At 30.8% G+C, this 20,260-nt stretch overlaps 1 protein-coding gene across 1 annotated transcript in view; it reads left to right on the plus strand.

The window, feature by feature from the left end:
* The first annotated feature begins 3,023 nt into the window (after positions 1-3,023).
* LOC142353721 (glutamine synthetase-like) overlaps positions 3,024-20,260 on the plus strand; it is a 32,134-nt gene continuing 14,897 nt past the window's right edge. Inside the window, exons 1-2 of the mRNA XM_075406056.1 lie at positions 3,024-3,514; positions 3,790-4,161. Of these exons, the coding sequence (XP_075262171.1) occupies positions 3,026-3,514; positions 3,790-4,161 (861 nt within the window). The 5' untranslated portion in view covers positions 3,024-3,025. The remainder of the gene's footprint in view (positions 3,515-3,789; positions 4,162-20,260) is intronic.

The following is a 20,260-nucleotide window of genomic DNA, read 5'->3' on the forward strand; positions in this document are numbered from 1 at the left end:
TATGAACAACATCAAAAGCATCGACAGATGGATTCAAATGGTTCCGAATTGTTTTGAACTTTAACTTAAGTGAGTTAAAGGAACAATTCAATTACTTTCTCAAACTAATTTGAATTATTTCACTTTGAACCCTTTCTATTTTGAAAACATGACCCTGGTTTGATGCATTTCATTTGACTAAAGTTTAGTGACTATTTAAATAAAAAACAATTTTTCACAATTTTTGTAGAATAGAAGGCTCAACGAATCGTCCTCTCTTTTCCATTGCTTAATTTTTAATAACGTGCACCGCTTCCCTTAACCTCTATATCGGTCACCCTATCCCTATCGTCATTTAACCCCAATTATTTCAACCCTCTCAGTCTCTACTCGATCATTTAGCCATCACATTCTTTAGCCTCTATTGTTTAAACTCGATTTTTGCTCTTTACATAATTGGTACAATTTTAAAAAATATCAGGAAAACACAGGGCTTAGATAGAGAGTTTAAGTAATAAATTTCAAATTTCCGAATCGCAAGATTTGGGAACGATTTCTGCGTTGAAAACTTATGGAGTGAAATGAGATATGGTGAAAAGAAATTACGTTAATGTTCCGGGAGGTAAAAAGAATCGGGTTGAGAAGAATTAGATTCCTTTCAAAATCTGTTCGGCAAAACCTCGTGTAGGTTTATTCTAGGCAGATTAGAGATTTAAAAAATATGGAACACCAAAAGTCCTCGTGAGTTTCAAAATTTTTTGAGCTTTTGCCAGAAAAAGAAATGACTGCATCGCAAATCTGTTTGAGAGGATCTGAGATTTAATGTTTATCATTTTAATCAACTCAAAAAAAATATATTTTCTCTATCATTCAAGGAGGGGGTAGTATCACAAGAAGGGACAATATCACAAGGAGGGGCTGTGAGGACTGTAATGGTAAAGATCTTTTTCTCTGCGATATATTTAAGACCTGTGTACACAAATTTGCTGTTCTTACACATAAATTTGGTCTCATAAAAAGTTCCCGTGTTGATTCCCAAGTTTCATCCCAAGAAACCATAAACAACAAGCTTTCTGCAATACGTATTCAAACACTTTTTTGGAGAGAAGATCTCATCCGGTATCTGCTCGAAATTAGCATTTGAACGATTTAAATTTCACCATATATGGTCATCCATGGCACCATGAACGTTTATGGTCATATAAATGGTTGCCAAGAAACCATGAACTTGAACTTTTTTCAAAGTTTCAGCAGAAACTTTTCACCACTAAAATATGTCAGAGGCACTTATTTCACGCTTTTTCATCCTACATTTGAAATTTCGTATGGTCAGGTATATGGTTGCCAAGTTTTCTTGGTCACCATATATGGCTTGGATATGGTTGACAAGATTTATTTATGGTGGTCAACCCGGGTTACGAGTTAAATTTTAGGTTTACAGCAAAACAAAGTGAGAAAAGTAAAAGAAATAATACCAAATTTTTGAATATATTTTCTCGAAAAACAAGCGTGCGTGCTACATAATTAGTCCATTCCACTTTCCCTTTTCCTCAATTTTGGGGTCTCATCTAAGTTCTAATTAAAGCTTCAATTACAAAAAAATGGTTGAAAAACTTACCACAATTATGCTACCAAATTTAAATTAGGTTATGAATATTCTAATTTTTCGCAACTCTTGTCTACGAGTGCAATTTTTTTTTCTATTTAAACCTGTTTTCTAGAACAAAAAAGATGGATCCATGACTGTTTGGAAAACAGTCATCAATATGTGCAAACGCAGATCAACAATCTGTGTTTTCGTTTAATAGCCGTTTGAAAGATTAAGATCAGTTGCAATTAGTTTTGAATGACCGTTTGATTAGTAGTGTTATAGTTAGCAGAATACATTAGCCGAAATAACTGTTCTGAAAGCGGTTATTTTGCTAATCAAGAAACCTTTTAGCAAATTTGACATACTTTTAATTTGTACTGATACCTTTGTGATACAGTTTTAATTGTAGTCTTGAAAGGCGTTCACTATTCAAACAAGGCCCAAATTGATAACCTTCTGCAATTTATTAAGAGTTATCTGCCTTATACTGGGCATTTATCACTCAATACTTTGTTGAAATCTTTTGCCAATAAGTTGAAGACTGTCAGAAATAGATTTTAACCTGCCCCTCCTCCCCCGTGTTTTTATGACCCCCACCTACAAATCATGTTTTGTTATGCAGCAAGTTTCTGTATGTTTAAAAAAAGTCCGTGCTGCGCCTGGGGCACATAATTTACGCATCCGATGGGGGGGGGGGGTGGAGGGTGTTGGAATCTATCCGAAATTGAAGTTAATCTGAACTCACTTTTTTGTTTAAAAAAATTCCCCCAGATGGCTGGTTCTCGCAATCAAACAGATGTTGACTTTGTTCGGTTTGTCATGTGCGACTTGAATGGCGTCGCCCGATGTAAAGTGGTACCCCGCTGCTCTTATGAACAACTTAGCGAACCAGGAAATATCGGTCTACCAAATATCGTATGTGTTCTATCTGCGGCATCAATTCCCACTTTTTATTCAATAGTTGACGATAATGGATTCCCTGATTGCCATTTGGTTCCAGATATGAAACCTGTTTCCTTTTCCCTGGAGCTCGAAAAATAATTGAAAAACATTTTTTTGGCTTTGATCACTGTTTTAACGACTCCCTAATATCTTTTACACTTCTCGGAGTTTGAAAACAATATCGATTCGTGAGGCTATCAATATTTACAAAACAATACTGATTTTTAAATTACAATACAATGATAAAATTAGTGTAATTTAGCAAACGAACAAAATTTGAAAAGCCCGATTTTTTTTAAATGCATCCATGATAAATATCAAATTTTCAAAATCAAGTTTCAATTATGGTTCGACTGCAGTATTGCATAAGAAAGCTCATCCAAATCACCAATTGAACAAGATCTCAATTATATTTGTGCTTCTTCATTTTAAATTCATCACAGCATGGTTAGTCTTTAAGGTAAATTACAGGCTCTCAAATTACTACTGGTTGAAAAGGAAACATTTCCAGATATGGACAGCTGGCATTTATGTCCGTGGTCTGGTACTAAATCTAGTCGAAAAGTTGCCCAAATCATTTGCGAAATGAAAGAAAAAGACAAAGATTTCACGCCATGTGGTTTTGACGCTCGTTATGTCTGTCGAAAACTCCTCAACGAATTAAAATCTGGTTTCGGGCTAGATCTTTTTTCAGCTCTCGAGTACGAGTTTGCTGTTGGTAAAAACGGAAAACCCGCAACGTCTGGCTACAACATATATTCCCCGGTGATTATGAAAACTACCGAAGATTTCTGTTTTGACATGTGTGACAGACTGGGAAAAGCGGGAATATCCTTGGAAACTATGATGACGGAACATGGTGATGGGCAACTGGAACTGACAATGAAGCCTGCGTGGGGTGTGAAAGCAGCTGATAGGGCCTTTATTTACAAACAATGCGCTAAGGAAACCGCGATTGATCACGGGATGATGGCTACTTTTATGTGTAACCCATGGTTAAAGGTTCTACTTTTTCAAAACAAAAATTTAAAAATTCATTTTAGAAAATTTTAAAAGTTTTCATTCTGTAAATGTTTCTAAGAGTAAATGTTTGCAGAAAAAGGTTTATGTTTTATTCAACCACAAACACATTTTTTATCTCGTCTTTTGAACGATTCAATAGGACAAAGGTTTTGCGTATGGGGTGGGGGGGGGGGATGTGGGCAGGGAGGGAGGAGGGCTGGGTCACCTCAGAAACACATGTGAATACGACTTTGTAATCAACACATATTAACCAGGTACAATGTGGTGGACATTACAATTTCTCTCTATGGAAAGACGGTGTTAGTGTTTTCACCGACAACTCCGATCCTGATGGTCTGTCAAACATCGCCAAACACTGGATCGCGGGTATTATGGAACACGCACAAGCCATAACCGCTCTTGTATGTCCAACTAACAATTGTTACAACAGGTTCTTCGAAGGAGGGTTTGCGCCCTATCATATTTGTTATGCAGTTGAGAACCGAATTTCGTTCATACGGGTGAAAAGGTCGGAGTCGTCCGGGACCCACTTGGAGTTCAGGTCTGCCGGATCAGCTGCAAACCCATACCTTGTGATGGTTGCTATGGTTGCAGCCGGATTGGACGGTCTTCGGCGGAAACTAAATGTAAGTTCTGGGCGCATCACTTTTTAAGTTGTTTCTTTCCCCAGAAATGGGATATTATCACACTCCCATATAGATTTAAATTTTTATATAAGTCTGTTCGGTCAAGCCACTACTTGACTTTCGGTCTGGACACCAATGTCTGCGCCCGAAATACGTCTGCTGGCCCATACCTGTTTTATGTCGAGGACTTCATCCTGGGTAAGATGGAGAGCACAGCCAGGTTTTAAAAAGTAATTAAGAAATTCAAACGTTTAGCGGATAGAATTAAGTATAGCTAGATTCTAGTTGGTGTCATAGTTAAAGACTCAGTAAACGGGCAACGCAGCCCATCGTAATCCTTACAGAATATAAGTATCCGCAATTCTGCTCACATAAGTTGCATGACCGTGACAATTTTTTATCATAATTTAAACGAAAAAGCCAGAGCTACTCGAGAAACTGATTATTCAACCAAAAAATTCTCGGCTCAATTTTTATTAAATAAAGTTTCCAAGAGCACAATGGCGTAGATTTATGTTAAACTGATTAAAACTACATTGAATCAATAATATAAGTCACTCCTTGACAAGTTGTCTCCAAATTCGCAAGTAGTGGGGAAAAGGGGCCCCGTGCACAGCACCCCCTATTTCACCCCTAAAAATACCCCACCTGTTTTTTTTGCCCTAATCGGACCAATTTTTTTCATATTAGAAAAAAATGGTATTTTCAAGCACTTTTCGACTCGTATTCACACTTCGTGCGAATACTCGTCTCAAAGTGTTTTTTTTAACACTGTTTAATTTAGAGTACAAATCCAATTCAAATCTTTATCAGCGAATAAATCTTTATCAGTGATTTTACCAATCACGCTTTTCCCTCTTAAATATCTAAATTTTACAAACTGTATAAAAATAGTATTTACACTTCATTCGAATATTCGACTCAAAATGCTTTTCAACATTACCCCTGAACATAGTTCAAATCTTAATAAATAACCGCATCGCAGATATTATATTTATAAATGTGTTCTCTAAATTGATTTCTAGTATGACCGAATCTATATCTATGAAGGTAAATACACAACTTACATTTTGCATTTCTAAATCTAAAGAAAGAAATATGTTTATAAACATTACACATATTACACGCTAGATATTGATCTGGATTATCATAATGATATAATAACAAAAATCTAATTAAATTAAGCTAAATTTATAGAAAAGAGTGATTTCATTCTTTCGCTCTTTTCGGAGTGATGCCTGAGTACGAAAATCACTCTTTCATCACATTTAAAGAGCGATCACTCTTTTTTTCTTTAATTTTTAAAATTATCTATATTTTTTAATAAATTTATATTTTCTTTTACTTTTTCTATATTTATTCCATTATTAATAAGAAATAATACAAAATCATAATATTTACATGAGCAATCTTCTTCATTTTGTCTAATGGCTAAAGTACTTTCAGTTCTAGAACTTTGTTTTTCAGTTAGATTTCTACTAAATCCTTTAGTTAATTCTACACCTGGATGCTGTTTCTTTACATGGGCTCGTATCCCATCATATCTCACAACAGAAGTACAATATGGACAATTAACTTTAGCTGAAGTACAACTTCTACATGTATACTTACTCTCATCAAAATCAGTCAGTGGTTTTATATAATTACATTTATTACAATTTCTGATTGGTGTAACCACTTCGTGGATCTGTGGGGCAGTTGGGGTACCAAGGACTTCGTCCCTTTCACTGATTAATACTTCTGAGTTATAGTTAGGGTTAGGGTTAGGGTTAGGATTAGGGTTAGGGTTAAGGTTAAGGACTGAGTTATAGTTAGGGTTAGGGTTAAGGTTAGGGACTGAGTTATAGTTAGGGTTAGGGTCTGAGTTAGAACTGGTGTTATAACTAGAATCAGAACCAGAACCAGAACTAGAGCTAGAACCAGAATCAGAACTAGAGTTAGAGCTAGAGCTAGAACTTGAGCTAGAACCAGAACTAGAACTAGAGCTAGATTCATTTTTTAAAGAACAACCCCATGGAGAAAAATCATTAGCACAAATAGCACTTATTGTTATATTACTACATATACATTTATCAATTTTATCTTTATGACATGATTCGTAATGATATTTTAAACAAGCAATGTTTCCACATTTATAGTTACAGTCTAAACATTTTATAACCATTTATAATAGGTAGATATTTGACTAACTACTAGCTAAATATTTAGCCAATATCTCAATTAAATCTTTAGTATTATCTTTAGATGTGATACAGTCTACTAAATATTTATTTCCTAACGTATTGAGTGTATTAGTTTTACATCTTCCATCTAAAATCAATTCAAGGTCTAATTCTTTTTTATCTCTAACAAAGTTTATAATCTCTTCTCTAAATTCTTCATTATTTTTATATAGATCGGTTAAAAAACTTCCTCCTCTTTTATTCAAAATCCCCGTCTTTTCATTGAAGAAGTTAAAGTTACATTGATCAATGTAACTGTTTTGCTGATTTATATGTTCTTCTTGTAGGTCACGCAGATCTTCTCCAAATCCAACATTAATCAAAGTGTTTGCCCTATTCAACATAGTACTCGCTGCAGTTGCCACATGTCCGGCATTTCTTACTGTTATATCAGGACTCATGAAATTATATATCATTAAACCTGAACTTATAATACCTAAAATAGTTGAAAATAATCTAAGACCATTTGCTTTAACCACTTCCTGAGTTAGAACATCATTCTGTATTTTAATACCTTTTAATGTAAGAAGTTTATTAAAATAAAACTGATAATTATCATGACTAATAGTATTTCTATCTGTTGCATTTATCATGAGTGGTTTCATATATGCTATAAGTTTATTTATATCTTCTCTTCCTAACTCATCTTTTAAACTGAGAGCTTTTAAATCAAGGAAACCAACTCTTGAATCATATATCATTGTTCTATTACTATTAATAATAATAAAAGTATTTTCTTTCTTATTATACTTAATTATACCATAACGAAGTTCATATGACATTCCATCTGTACAATTATAATAGTTACTATTTAATTCACTAATTATTTTATTGAAGTCATGTTCACATTTATATATCTCATTAAAGTTTTTAAATAGATCAGATCCATTATAAGTTGTTAAATAAATAGTATCACAACTCATTCTTGCTGTATTATTTATTTGAGCTGGTTTATGACACATTACAATCATTTGAATATTATAATGTCTACCTTCAGTAAAATAATAACCTATATCCTTATTTAACTTATCACCCATATCATCAAGTACTATTACACAATTTCGAAATTTTTGCATATTGTTTTTTGTGATCATATTCATATCACATTTATTAAATCCAGTATAAAACTTATTAGTCTCGGGATTTATCCAGTCTCTGTCATCTTTACACACTATAACTATAGGTCTTTGACCATGTTCCACCATATTTTGATCTTGATTTTGATTTTGTTTTTGATCTTGATTTTGATCTTGATTTTGATCTTGATTTTGATTTTGATCTTGATCTTGATTTTGATCTTGATTTTGATCTTGATTTTGATTTTGATCCTGATCGGTGTAACCACTTCGCGGATCTTGATTTTGGACTGAGTACAATTTTAAATATTGTCTAACAAAATATGTTTTACCCGTACCAGTTCCACCATAGACAATAGTGTGTAATGGTGACTTTTCATATTCAAATCTAACTAGACTCCTATTCATAAATCCACCAAAGCTTTCTTCTAGTTTTGCATATTTACTCGGTATTGAATCATATACTATAAAACAAAATGTAATTATGAAAATAAAAATTATAACCACGCTACCTGTCTCCATTTTTATAAATGAAAACATAGATAAATATAGACATAATTAGACTTATAATTAGACTTATGGGTCTTCGACCATGCTTCGCCATAATTAGACTTATAATTAGACTTATAAGTCTTCGACCATCCGTGTAACGGTTCCACCGATGCTTCGCAATAATTAGAGTTATAATTAAACATTAATAATATTTATAAGAAAATGCTTATCCTAACTTTTGAGGAATTCAATAATAATTTTAATATTGATAATAGTGCTATGAGTGATATCAGAATAAAAGATATAGGTAAAGATATAAGTCTAACACCAATTGAAATTGTAATGAGAGATCAGACTCCAAATAACATAAGTGAACCCAACTCCAACATTATTGTAAATTTACATCCAACTGAAGGTACACATTGGGTTTTAGTTATAAGAAGAGAAGGTGGTCCAGTGTATTACTTTGATAGTTTTGGTATAGAAACTCCTCCATTATTCTTAGAAGAGTATGTCAATCTAGGCTCTAATGAAAGAATACAACAATATGATGAATCTTATTGTGGGGCTTATTGTTTATACATGATCTATCTTATTGATAGAGGATTTAGAATTAACAATGCTTTGAATATTCTAGTTAATCAATGTAAATATCCAGGAATGTATAATGAGTGTTTTTGTTTAGGTTGTAGTAAAGATAAGGTTGATGATAATGCTAATGATCTACGAAGTAGCTTTGCTAATAATGTTAATCAGGGAACCTGCTTCACAGATGATAATGTTAATGACAATGATAATGATAATGTTAATGATAATGATAATGATATTGATAATGATAATGATAAAGATAATGATAGTGATATTGTCATTGATAAAGATCTACGAAGTAGCTTTGCTAATAATGATGATGATAATGATAATGTTAATGATACTGTTAATGATAACGATAATGATAATGATAATTTTATATATCAGGGGACCTGCTTTGCAGATCTATTTGATGAAAAATATCAAAGGAGTAAATCTAATTGGAATAGCAATAGTAATAGTCCTACTAATAATATATCTGTAAACATAAATGATGATCTACAATCATGGCTAAATGATGATGATATAATTACTGAAGCTGAATTCCCAGATAACTTTAGATGTATAATATCTGGTCCTAGTGAATGTGGTAAGACATTCTTATTGAAAAAACTAATTCTAGCTAGTACATATTTTGATAAGCTATACATCATTGGACCTACTGGTGATCAGTACCATGGTATAGAAAGAATAAACCCAAAAGCAAATGTAGAATTTATTAAAGATATAAAATATTTACCATCTCCTGATAAACTACCCAAAGATTTAAAGAAACTAATGATATTCGATGATATTAGAGCCAAAGAACCAATTATTAATGAATACTTTTGTAGGGGTAGACATAATAATTGTAATATGATATATCTTAATCAAAACCTGTTCTCTTTGGATAGGCAGAGTGTTAGAGAGAACTGTAATCTATTTATTTTATTTGAACAGAGAGATAAAACCCTCATATCTATATATCAAGATTTCTTTAATAATGTGGAACTTAGTTATAATCATTTTGCTAATATATGTAATAAGGTATGGAAAGAGCCTTATAATTACATTGTCATTGATATAACTAAAAATAAAAATATTAATGGTAAACTAAGAATTAATTGGGATCGGAGAGTTTTGTAGTTTAGTTTAAGTGTAAGTCTAAGTCTAAGACTAAATCTATCAGGAACTGCTTCGCAGATGACTATGTCTAAGCCTAAGTCTAAGTAAAGTCTAAGTCTAAGTCTGTAACTAAATCAAACAGACCTTCGGTCTGCTAACTATATTAGATGTAAAGTAAAACTTAATACATCACCATTAAAGTCTATAGGTCTTCCATGCTCATCTTTAATATGAAACTCTATATATTCTATTCTATCTTTAGTTACATTTTGATATAAGATATTAGTTGGTATAATATTTATCAAGTAACCTGGTGGTTCAGTTAGATTAAAAGTATATAGTATGTCTGTATCTTTACCATTATCTTTAGCTCCAGATATCACATTACAATGAATGTAAATAGTACTAAAACCCATAATACCAACAATCGTTTGAGATTTATAATTACCTTGTTTATAAACTGCTTTTCTAAATCCTAGTAATGATGCTATTGAGTTTTCTACATCGAAACTAATTGTACCGTGTTTTATTTCCATTAAACATTTCATCGTATTCTTATCGGGTTCTATTATAACATTACCATCAGTTTCTTCTTTTATTAATTCTGCTATTTCAGTTAATTCATATGCACCCGGTGTAATTATTGCTTTGTTAATATTGGAATTAGAATGGGACGAAGTCCATCCGTGAACCGGTTTCACCGATGCTTCACTATACAAAAACTGATTATTTTTCCTATTCACATTAAACACTGAATTATAAACAGATAATCTAATTAAACCTAATTTTGTTGTATTAAGTATAGGTTCGCTAAAGTTAAACTTTTCTGTTGGCTTTATCATTCTAAAGTTAAGTGTGTGTTCTTCTTTAGTTTTTGTTAAAGCTTCGTGTATATTTTGTAGTTCTCTTAACATTAAACTATCGGTGAAACCGCTTCGTAGATCAGTCATTTTTTATCTAATAAAAATGGATTTTAATTTGGATACAACTTATGGTTATAATGATGATATACATAAAAGTAAGATTGTAAAATATAAACCTAATAATCTAGCAACAATGAATACGGTTAATACCAATATTAATATCATACTCAATAGAGAAGAGAATCACTTAAATTTGCGTGATTCATATCTAGAGATAGAGTTTGTTGTATCAAATGATGCTGGTGGTGTATTCGCTAATGATGCTAATATCAGATTAGTTAATTATGGTATGATGGCATTGTTTAGTTCAATTAAGTTTGAAACTAGTGGTGGTAGGACTATTGAATTTATAGATCATTGTCATCCTAATCTATTGATGTATAAGTTATTAACTAGTACTGATGATGAATATGAGAGTGGTTTTGTTAAAAATCAAGGCAATAGAGATAGTCAACTTAAAGGTGACCATATTGCTGCAGAACGAGGTCATATGTATATGATGATTAAGATGAGAGATCTGTTTGGTTTTATAAATGATTTAGAAAAGATTATATATGGTTTAGGATTTAAACTATTATTAAAAAGAAACAATAATGATAGAGCTCTATATAGAGTTAATGCTAATCCTGGTGCAGTTGCTAATGATGGTAATATAGAAATTAGAGATATATCATGGTGTGTACCTAGTATTGATCCTAGTAATGATAATAGAATTATTGTGCAGAAAGGATTAAATAAAAAGAATAATATAGACTTCGGTTATTATGAAAGAAAAACATTTTATAAGAACGTACCTAATGCTACTAATTTCTTGTTTGATCTAGGTATGGAAAGTGGTATGGAAAGACCACAATATATAATAGTTGGTTTTGAAAATAATAATGTTAATGAACAAACTCATGATGCAAGTACCTTTCATATAATGAATGTTACTGAATGTTATTGTAAGATTGGTAGTGAGTTTTATCCCGAAGATAGAATGAATGTTAATTATGGCACTAATAATTATAATGAGGCTTTTAAAGAGATTGTTAGCTTTAATAAAGATTATAATGGGCTACCATATAATATAAAACCGTATATAAATCATAGAACATTCAAAAGTAGTTATAGAATATATGTATTTGATACTAGATATCAAAGTGATCATATAGGTCCACAACCAATACAACTTAATTTTAAATTTAGTGCTGCAGTTGCCGATGTTATATGTCATGCCTTAGTATTAACTAGAAAGGTTATTAGTGTTAGTAGTGATGGTAATAAGATGGTTGATATAATCTCGTAGAGATTAATCAGTGAAACTGCTTCGCAGATGGCCGGAGGCCTATCATATCATAGATATAATTATAATTAAAGTCCTTATCATTGTTTCCTACTAGTCTTAACAAAACCTTTAGCATAAATAGTATCTAATTTCTTTTTATTCTCTAGAGATAGGACTCCGTCCATGCTATGCCATAAGCCTCTAGCTTCAAGTTTAGTTTGTGGTTTGGGTTAAATCTTAGGCTTGGTCTTCGAGCTTCGCTCGCGGGTGAAACCCGTAGACTTATTCATAACAACAAAAGGATTATACTTTTTAACTTCCATTATTTTTTATATATAGAAATGAGTCTTTTAAATAAGTTCAAAACCAATTCATATTGTGTTGGTGGCAGACATTATAGTGGCACTAATAACATAAGAGGAGCTATTACACCCAAAGGTACTAAAATGTTAAGAGGATCCTGCACTAAATGTGGAAGGAATAAATCAATGACAGTATCGGATGCAACAATAGAAGCAGAGGGATTGAAAGATTTCTTTAAAAGTGTTGGTAGAGTTAACAGTTAACTTTGGAACGAAAGTTGCTAATAATCCAATAAGAGCATTAGAGATTGCAAGTAAAATAGGAACTGCAGCGGCATCTAGAAACCCTAGAGCTGCTTTATCAGCCACACCTGATTTAATTAAATTTGCAACTACTGGTGAAGGTATAAAGGTAGTACAAAAAGGAAGAGGTTTATACTTAGGTACAAAGAAAAGATAATTATTTGATTATGATTATATTTAAGTTTATGTTTATGATTACGATTATCGGTAAATATTTATACTAATATTATTATTACTAAAGACATTGTTATTACGAAACACTAATAACTTTAGTTTAAAAAAACACTTAATTTATTTTTCTTATTCTTCTTATAATCCTCATATACCTTGACTAATTCATTATATTCATCATTATCTATTTTATTATCATTCATTGATTTAGTATATAGTTTATTAAATTTATCACTAAACTGTTTAGCTAGAACATACATTTATGAATACTTTATAATTTTATTTCTTATTTTAGTATTAATTGTTTTTGATAATGAACCACAAACAGTTGCTGTAGCAAAAGCTGTGGGTATAGAATAAGGTAATCCTATACCTGTTAATGAAACTGATGTTGTTGTTGCAGTTGTTGCTATAGATGATAATATTATTTCTGTTATCTCAGCTGAGTTAATATAATTCTTATATCTGCTTAGCTTCTTATTATAGTTATTAGTTTCAGTTTCATAATAATTTCTAATATCCTTTATAATGTTAATATTGTTGTTAAATTTATTATTAGCTTGAATCTTTTCCTTTATCTGCTGTTCATTAACAGCAGCAGCTTCGCGCATCAACCGTTCTGATACTGATGATAAATCTGGATACAGTAAGCTCTCACTCGGTGCTGTTGGATTGGTCATGGACGTCGTCATAGCTTCGCTTATTTTCACTAGGAAAAAAACTTTCTATTTCTTTCATTATATCTTCTTGATTAAAATCATAATGCATCTCAAGTCTATCTTGTTCTTTATTTTCAATTAACTTACTTCGTAAAAGTAAGGCAACTATATATTGTACTATTACTTTTCTAAGAGATTTATTGTATTCTTTCATTACTCTCAGACCGTTAGTAAACATATCATCTAAGTGTATATTAGTAATATTTTGATTAAACTTATTATTATCAATCTCCAGTTCTAATTGATTATATTTAGAGATAGTATCAGCAGCAACTTTATTGCTAAATCGAACAATATTATTTTCAGATTCAGTTAACTTATTAGCTAATATGGTTTAATTATTTGAGTTAATAGAAACTAATTCAACTGTCTGATCATCAATCCATACAGCACCTCCATTGGTTGTAGATGATGGTAAACGAATAATGTTTGCATTTAGTTGACCAGTTGTAACTTCTTCAAATTCACCTTTTCTTAGTTCAGCTATGTTTTTACTTAAGATGTCAATTTTATTATTAGACGATAATAAATTATTGTCACAATACTCTTTATTAACAACATCTTTTTCATCTGTAGGAGGATGTACATTTGTAATTTTATAGGTATCCTTCATGTTAATATTATCATTATCTTCTAGGAACAACCCTCGGGCCTTACTTAATATTAAGTTGTTTGTTGATGTTGATGTTGATTGGTGTTTAGCCTGATTGAATCTGTTTCTTGTCATTATTTATATTAAGAAATAAATCCGGCTTGCCGGCTTAGGACCGTAGGTCTATCTGCGAAGCAGGTTCCCTGATCTACTTCGTAGCTGACCGTAGGTCTATATTTAATGATTCCAAAACCTTATTATTAGATTCAAAGTCAAACTCGGATTTTAATAATTCCTGTTCGTAATTTTTACCTTCTATTATCTCTCCATTAATATCTTCTATTTTATATGTTGGTGGTTGTGTTTTTAGAACTTCATTAACTTTAAACAGTTCTCTATTCCAATTAGAAGTGTAACCTTTAGAGAAGATATTACGTTTATCTGCGTTTCTAACATAATCACCAACTTTAAATTTTGGCTTAATATTCTTTAAATTAAAAATGTATTTAACCTTATCAGGATTATTAGAAGCATCAACTGGTGTCATATTAATTGTTGAATGAATGTTATTGTTATATGTTAAGACTGCATCATTTAATATATTTACCCAATTACCATCACCATTGATGAACATTGGTTTATTTATTATGTGTAATAATGTTCTATTGAATCTCTCTATAAACACAGCTTTTAAATCACTATAAGTAGAATATAGTTCTATCCCTGAAGCGGCTTTGCCGGTTTCATATTCCTTAAGTAAAGATTTAAATGTTTTATTGTAAAACTCACTACCTCTATCTACCCATAACTTTTCCGGTTTTCTACTTTCAGAGCCACCTTGTGGACTTTCACTTAATACTATTTTAAAACCATTAGTTTTAGATAAACCAGATTTATTCTTTAATGGAATAGCCCATGCATATTTTGTGAATATATCTATAACTGTTAATATAAACTTATAATTATTATTGTATTTACTTAGAGATGACTTATCAATTAAATCGGCTGACCATGTTTCATCTTTATATAGTGGTATTATTCTTTGTCTTTTAAACTTTGTTATTTGAGGACTGAATACTTCTTTAGCTAGTAGTTGTTGTTGTTGTTGCTTTTCCATCATTCATTTACCATAGTTAAAAACAAAATTATCTAGTTGGTTTTGATTAATAATATTCATAGATAATAGTTGCTTAGATATATCTAGCATTTCATCATATAACCCATCATGACCAGCTTTTGTTTCTAGTATTAATAATTCTAATCTTTCTACTAAATTATTTGGGTTGCTATTTAGCCCCCTACCATATACATCATCTCTTACTTCCATTATACGTTTTATTGTTCTATATCTAGCGCTTTTCTTATCCCCTTTTCCTAAATCATATCTAATATCCTTTAAAAACTTTTTAATTTTGTTTTCATCTTCTTCGATATCATCGTTATATGTTACATTTGGGTTAGTGAGAAATTCAATAAATCCTTCTGAGAATTCGTATATATTATCCCTAACTAAAAATGCACCCTGGGTTATATCAACACCATTCATTTTGTATCTTCTCGTAGGCAAATCTACAAGATTTAATTTTAATTGAGGATTAGTTTGAGTACCCATTTTATGAAGATTCTTGGCTATCTTTGTATCAACAAAAACTGGTGCTATTTCTTGAGTTTGCTTTAACGTTTCACCCATCTTGGAAGCAGTTTCATTAAACTGGTAACCAGCTTGCTCGATCTGCGAAGCAGTTTCACCAATCTGCGAAGCAGTTTCACTGATCATCTTAGTTTGTTTATCTAACTCTTTATTTTGCCAATCTATTGCTCTTAATGTTTGTTCACTTAATGCTAGATTCTGTTCATTGTTTGCATTTAGTGTTTTAGTTAAAGGATCAAATAACTCTTCTATTTCACCATAATATTCTTGTTGTTTTAATTTATCTTCTAATCTATTCTTTCTATTTTGTTTTTCTAAATAATTTAATTCTATAAGTGTTTCTAGTTTAGTCATTTTTGATATATTGAAAAATTATAATCATAAAACTAAAATGGATAATAAAAATAGTTTCTCTCTTAACCTAAAAAGATGTTTAGCTTGTAAAAGACGTTGTAATACTATAGATAAGTTTATTGATCATATTAAGGAACCAAATCATGATGATTTAATAATTTCAACTTATTCTAAATATGTAAAACAGGAAAACTTAAATCCGTGAAATATAATAAAATTTCTAGAATATAATAAAAAGATAATAGCTGAAGCTACAATTAAGGAAGACATTATGGGAATATATATGGCTCAGATAATGATTTATAATATACTAACTACCAGCCCTATGGATGTAATGAAAGAATTAAATTCATAATTATTTTTTATTTATACAACTCATTATATAATACAATAGCAGCTTCAATTAACTTTCTATCATCATTAATAGTTAGATCTTGAATATTATTAATCAGTAGATCTTTGTCTTTGTCTAGCTCTAGATTTAGTTTTATCGGTGAACCCGATTGGTTTACCACAAGCGGAGCTTGTTCGCGGATCATTTTTATTAAATCTCTTTTGAATAGATATAGATTCTCATCAAGAGGATAGCTAGTAATATTATTCACATAAAATCTTTTATCATCAAAGTTATTTAGACTTCTTTTACTAGTTTTTATCGTGGTCATTTTATCTCCTACTTTTTGTATTCTACATTCATCTACAATTCTTTCTTTATCATCCATTAAGGCATTATAATAGTCTTCATGTTTACCATTGTTCTCTTTCTTTATTCCTTTCTCTTTTGCACAGAAGTGTTTAAAGCTATAGGTCTTTGGTTTTAATACTATGAATTCTTCTATCTCTTTACTTCCTAATTCATGTTTAAATTTGCCTGGTACTTTATTATTGGTTTTGATTGGAACTTCGAGATTGCTTAAAACCATATATTTATTATCAATACTACCTTCAGTAAAACTTAACACAAAACTATCAGTATCCATATAGTGTAGCATTAGATCTTGAAGTGATGGTTGTAATACATTGTAAAAGAATTCATACATGTGGAGTTTACTAAGTTCTAATACAGTTGAGCCTAAATATATCGGTTTATCATATTGTATTTCCTTTTTATAGAATTCTATTAGAGTATAATTATCATATCTAATTACATCTTTACATGTTGGTTTACTAACAGCTTTAAGTATTTCATAATCATCAGTTAGAATCTTAGCTTCTAAATACTTTAATGGATTCTCACAACTTTTACCAAACAAGGAATTATTCATTAGCTTAAATATATCTTTCTCAGGTTCAGTTTTAGCTTCGGCTCTCATTTTAGTATTAAGCTCAATATAGTCTCTAATAATATAATCTTGTTTAAATTTAATTATTCTATGGACTTTAGTAACCTATATACCCATCTTAACAACAAATTTTAACATTCGATAGTGTATTGGATATTCATATTTATTATTCTGATCTAATACTAGTTTCTCACTTTTTGATGAAGTTGAAGGTCTTTGTTTGCATCCTAGTTCATTGTTCTCTACTTCTCTTTTATGGGGCAATGATTGGAATTTTGCTGTTTTATCTTTACATTCATTGGTGTATTCTAAATCACAGATAAGCCAATAACCATAATAACTATCATCATCAGTGTTTAACACTTCGTCTAGGGTTATGTCACTAAAGCTGAAATCTTTATATGGTAGCTTTTGCATTAGTGCGTAACCATATAAGTTATTAGCATCGATGTACCACAACTTTCTGTTTTCATTTTTGTTTATTTTTCTATTACCAAAAACACTGCATATACCACCTCTCATTGCTCCAATGAAGTCTTTTAGCATTTGTTCATCTTGTATTGTATCTAATTCAACTTCTCTTAGTTTTAGAAAACAGTCGAAGCTGTAACCTGGTAAACTAATATAATGTAGAGGATTGAGTTTATATGTATTTATGTTTAACTTAACAAATAGATTGAAGCAGTGCTGTAATATAAATATATCATTTTCCATGTACTCTAATGTTAATTCTTTACCCGTTTTATTACTATTAGAATTATTAAAGCTATCAACATCTGCTTGAGTTGGCAACTTAGTTGTCAGCGATGATCTAAAGTCTTGTACTGATAGATTACCTAATTTATTATTATAGCTATTCTCATCTTTAAAGTATTCATAAGGGTATAATGTTTTACTTTTAACACCATAAATATTTGCCATCTTTTCAAGAGACATTGTCATGAAACTATAACTATCTATAAACTTTAAAACACCAATTCTAAACATTCTGGCTTTACCATTAGTACTAGGTAATATATCAACTCTTCTCTTACTATTATTCTGATTAAATAGCTCATTAAATAATAGATTGAAGTCGTAGCCTTTACCATTATGAAATATTACTGGAATGAAGTTTTGTTGTCTATAGTTTAAGTTGCAAATATTACAAGCTGGGCCTCTATATCTACCAGTTTGGTGGCAGCGATCTCTAACTTTATTAATACAAGGTTTATTACAAATATGACAAATTTCAGTGGTATTATGATACTGTTTATCTTCTTCTGTAATACCATTGTTTTATTAGATTTGATACTATGAGTTGATTCTATCTCTAATAAATCTTTAACAAAATCTTTAATACAGCTAGAACCAAAATATGAAACATAGTTAGTATCTAAGTTATAGCCAATAGCTATAGGTACATGCTCAGATATTTTATATGTGTTATCCCCAATCTTTTGATCTGTTCCTTTCATGTAACATTCAATATCGGCAAAGATAACATTCTTTACTTCTTGTGGTTTATGTTGATTCTTGAATTTGATTTGTTTTAATTTAGGGCATACAATCTTTGGCTTGATTTGTACACAGCATTCATGAGTTTCATATTTATGTTGAGAACTAAACCAATAGGTGCAATTATCACAAAACCAAAACTTTGCGTGTTTAGCATTAGGTCTTTCTAATAACACCTCTATATTTTTAATTAGCGCACAATGTTCACCCCAAGTTAGTATTCGAACATTCTTACGATCTTTAACAAAATCTATGCATTTCTCTAATAGCTCTACTTTGGCTGAGCCTGGGATTGGTCTGTAAAACCAAATATTAATATTATACTTATTTTGAATTTTTGTTAAATAATTATGTGCATATTCATTATCTTCCACTAGGTTATCAATATATTTATTTTCTCTAGTAGCATTTCTGGCCACAGGATGCAATGCAGCTGTAATACATAATCGTAGACAGTTAAATTGATTGTTCCTAATATTTAAAATCGCATTTGTTTTATCTTTTAGGTCTAATGGTAGTTCTATATAAGATCCTAGTCCTTTCTATACTTATTTGCATGTCTGTTATTCCAATAAATTCATAATCATATCCACGGCCTTCATATATTTCTTTAACATGATCAAGCCATTGGTTTAGATCTAATCGATGATCTTTAGTCATATATTCATCTGTTCTAAAGTTTATATTAACAGTCTTTTCTTCTTCTGAGTCTCTCTTTTTATATAAACAGTTAGCAGTAACTTTATATTTATATGATTTAAATGGTTTGAACTCGTCTAATATGTAATCTACTGGTTCATTAATATCCTTGATTAAACTATTATTAGATTTAGTAATATATAACTGTCTTTGATTAAAGCTAGATTTAATATTATAATTTTCGTCTAAGCTAACGTTTTCTCTCCAATGTTTATTCATATGAGTTTGCAAACCAATCTGATTTTTAAACTTATTGCCGCAAACCCAACATCCGTGAAGCGGTTTCTCTGATGGACCTTCGGTCATGCTCTGCCATCTGGGAACCAGCTTCTCTGATGGAACTTCAGATTCGGGTTCGGTTTCAGTCTTAGTATCAGTTTTAGTTCCAGTTTCAGTTCCAGGTCTAACATAGAGTAATCCATCGTCAGAATCAGTGAATTTGTCAAACAACTTCGTTGAACTGCTTCGCAGATCAGAAGCAAACATTTTCTCTAATAGTTCCTTGTGTTTAGGATCATAAGATTGATGTTTATATAACTCTTTCTTCGTTTCAAATTCTAGATCACAGATATCACAGAAGTTTATACTCGGGACACTAGTTTTAGTCGAGTGGGACATGGTGTATTTTATTGGGGAAAATTTTATAATTTTTCGACAATATAAAAATGAAATGCAATAACTGCAAAAATAAACCTTGGAAAAAATGTTGTGAAAATTGTAAAGAATTAGAATATAGTTGTTATATATGTAATAGTTTAGTTAAAGTAAAAAATTATATTGGGCATTTAGAGGAACATTATAAAAATCCTGATTTATATATAACTTGTAAGATGTGCAAAGCTTAAACATATTTCTT

This window comes from Convolutriloba macropyga, chromosome 14 (assembly GCF_964194025.1).
Source record: "Convolutriloba macropyga chromosome 14, txConMacr16.3, whole genome shotgun sequence".
In the NCBI taxonomy this organism is placed as follows: Eukaryota; Metazoa; Xenacoelomorpha; order Acoela; family Convolutidae; genus Convolutriloba; species Convolutriloba macropyga.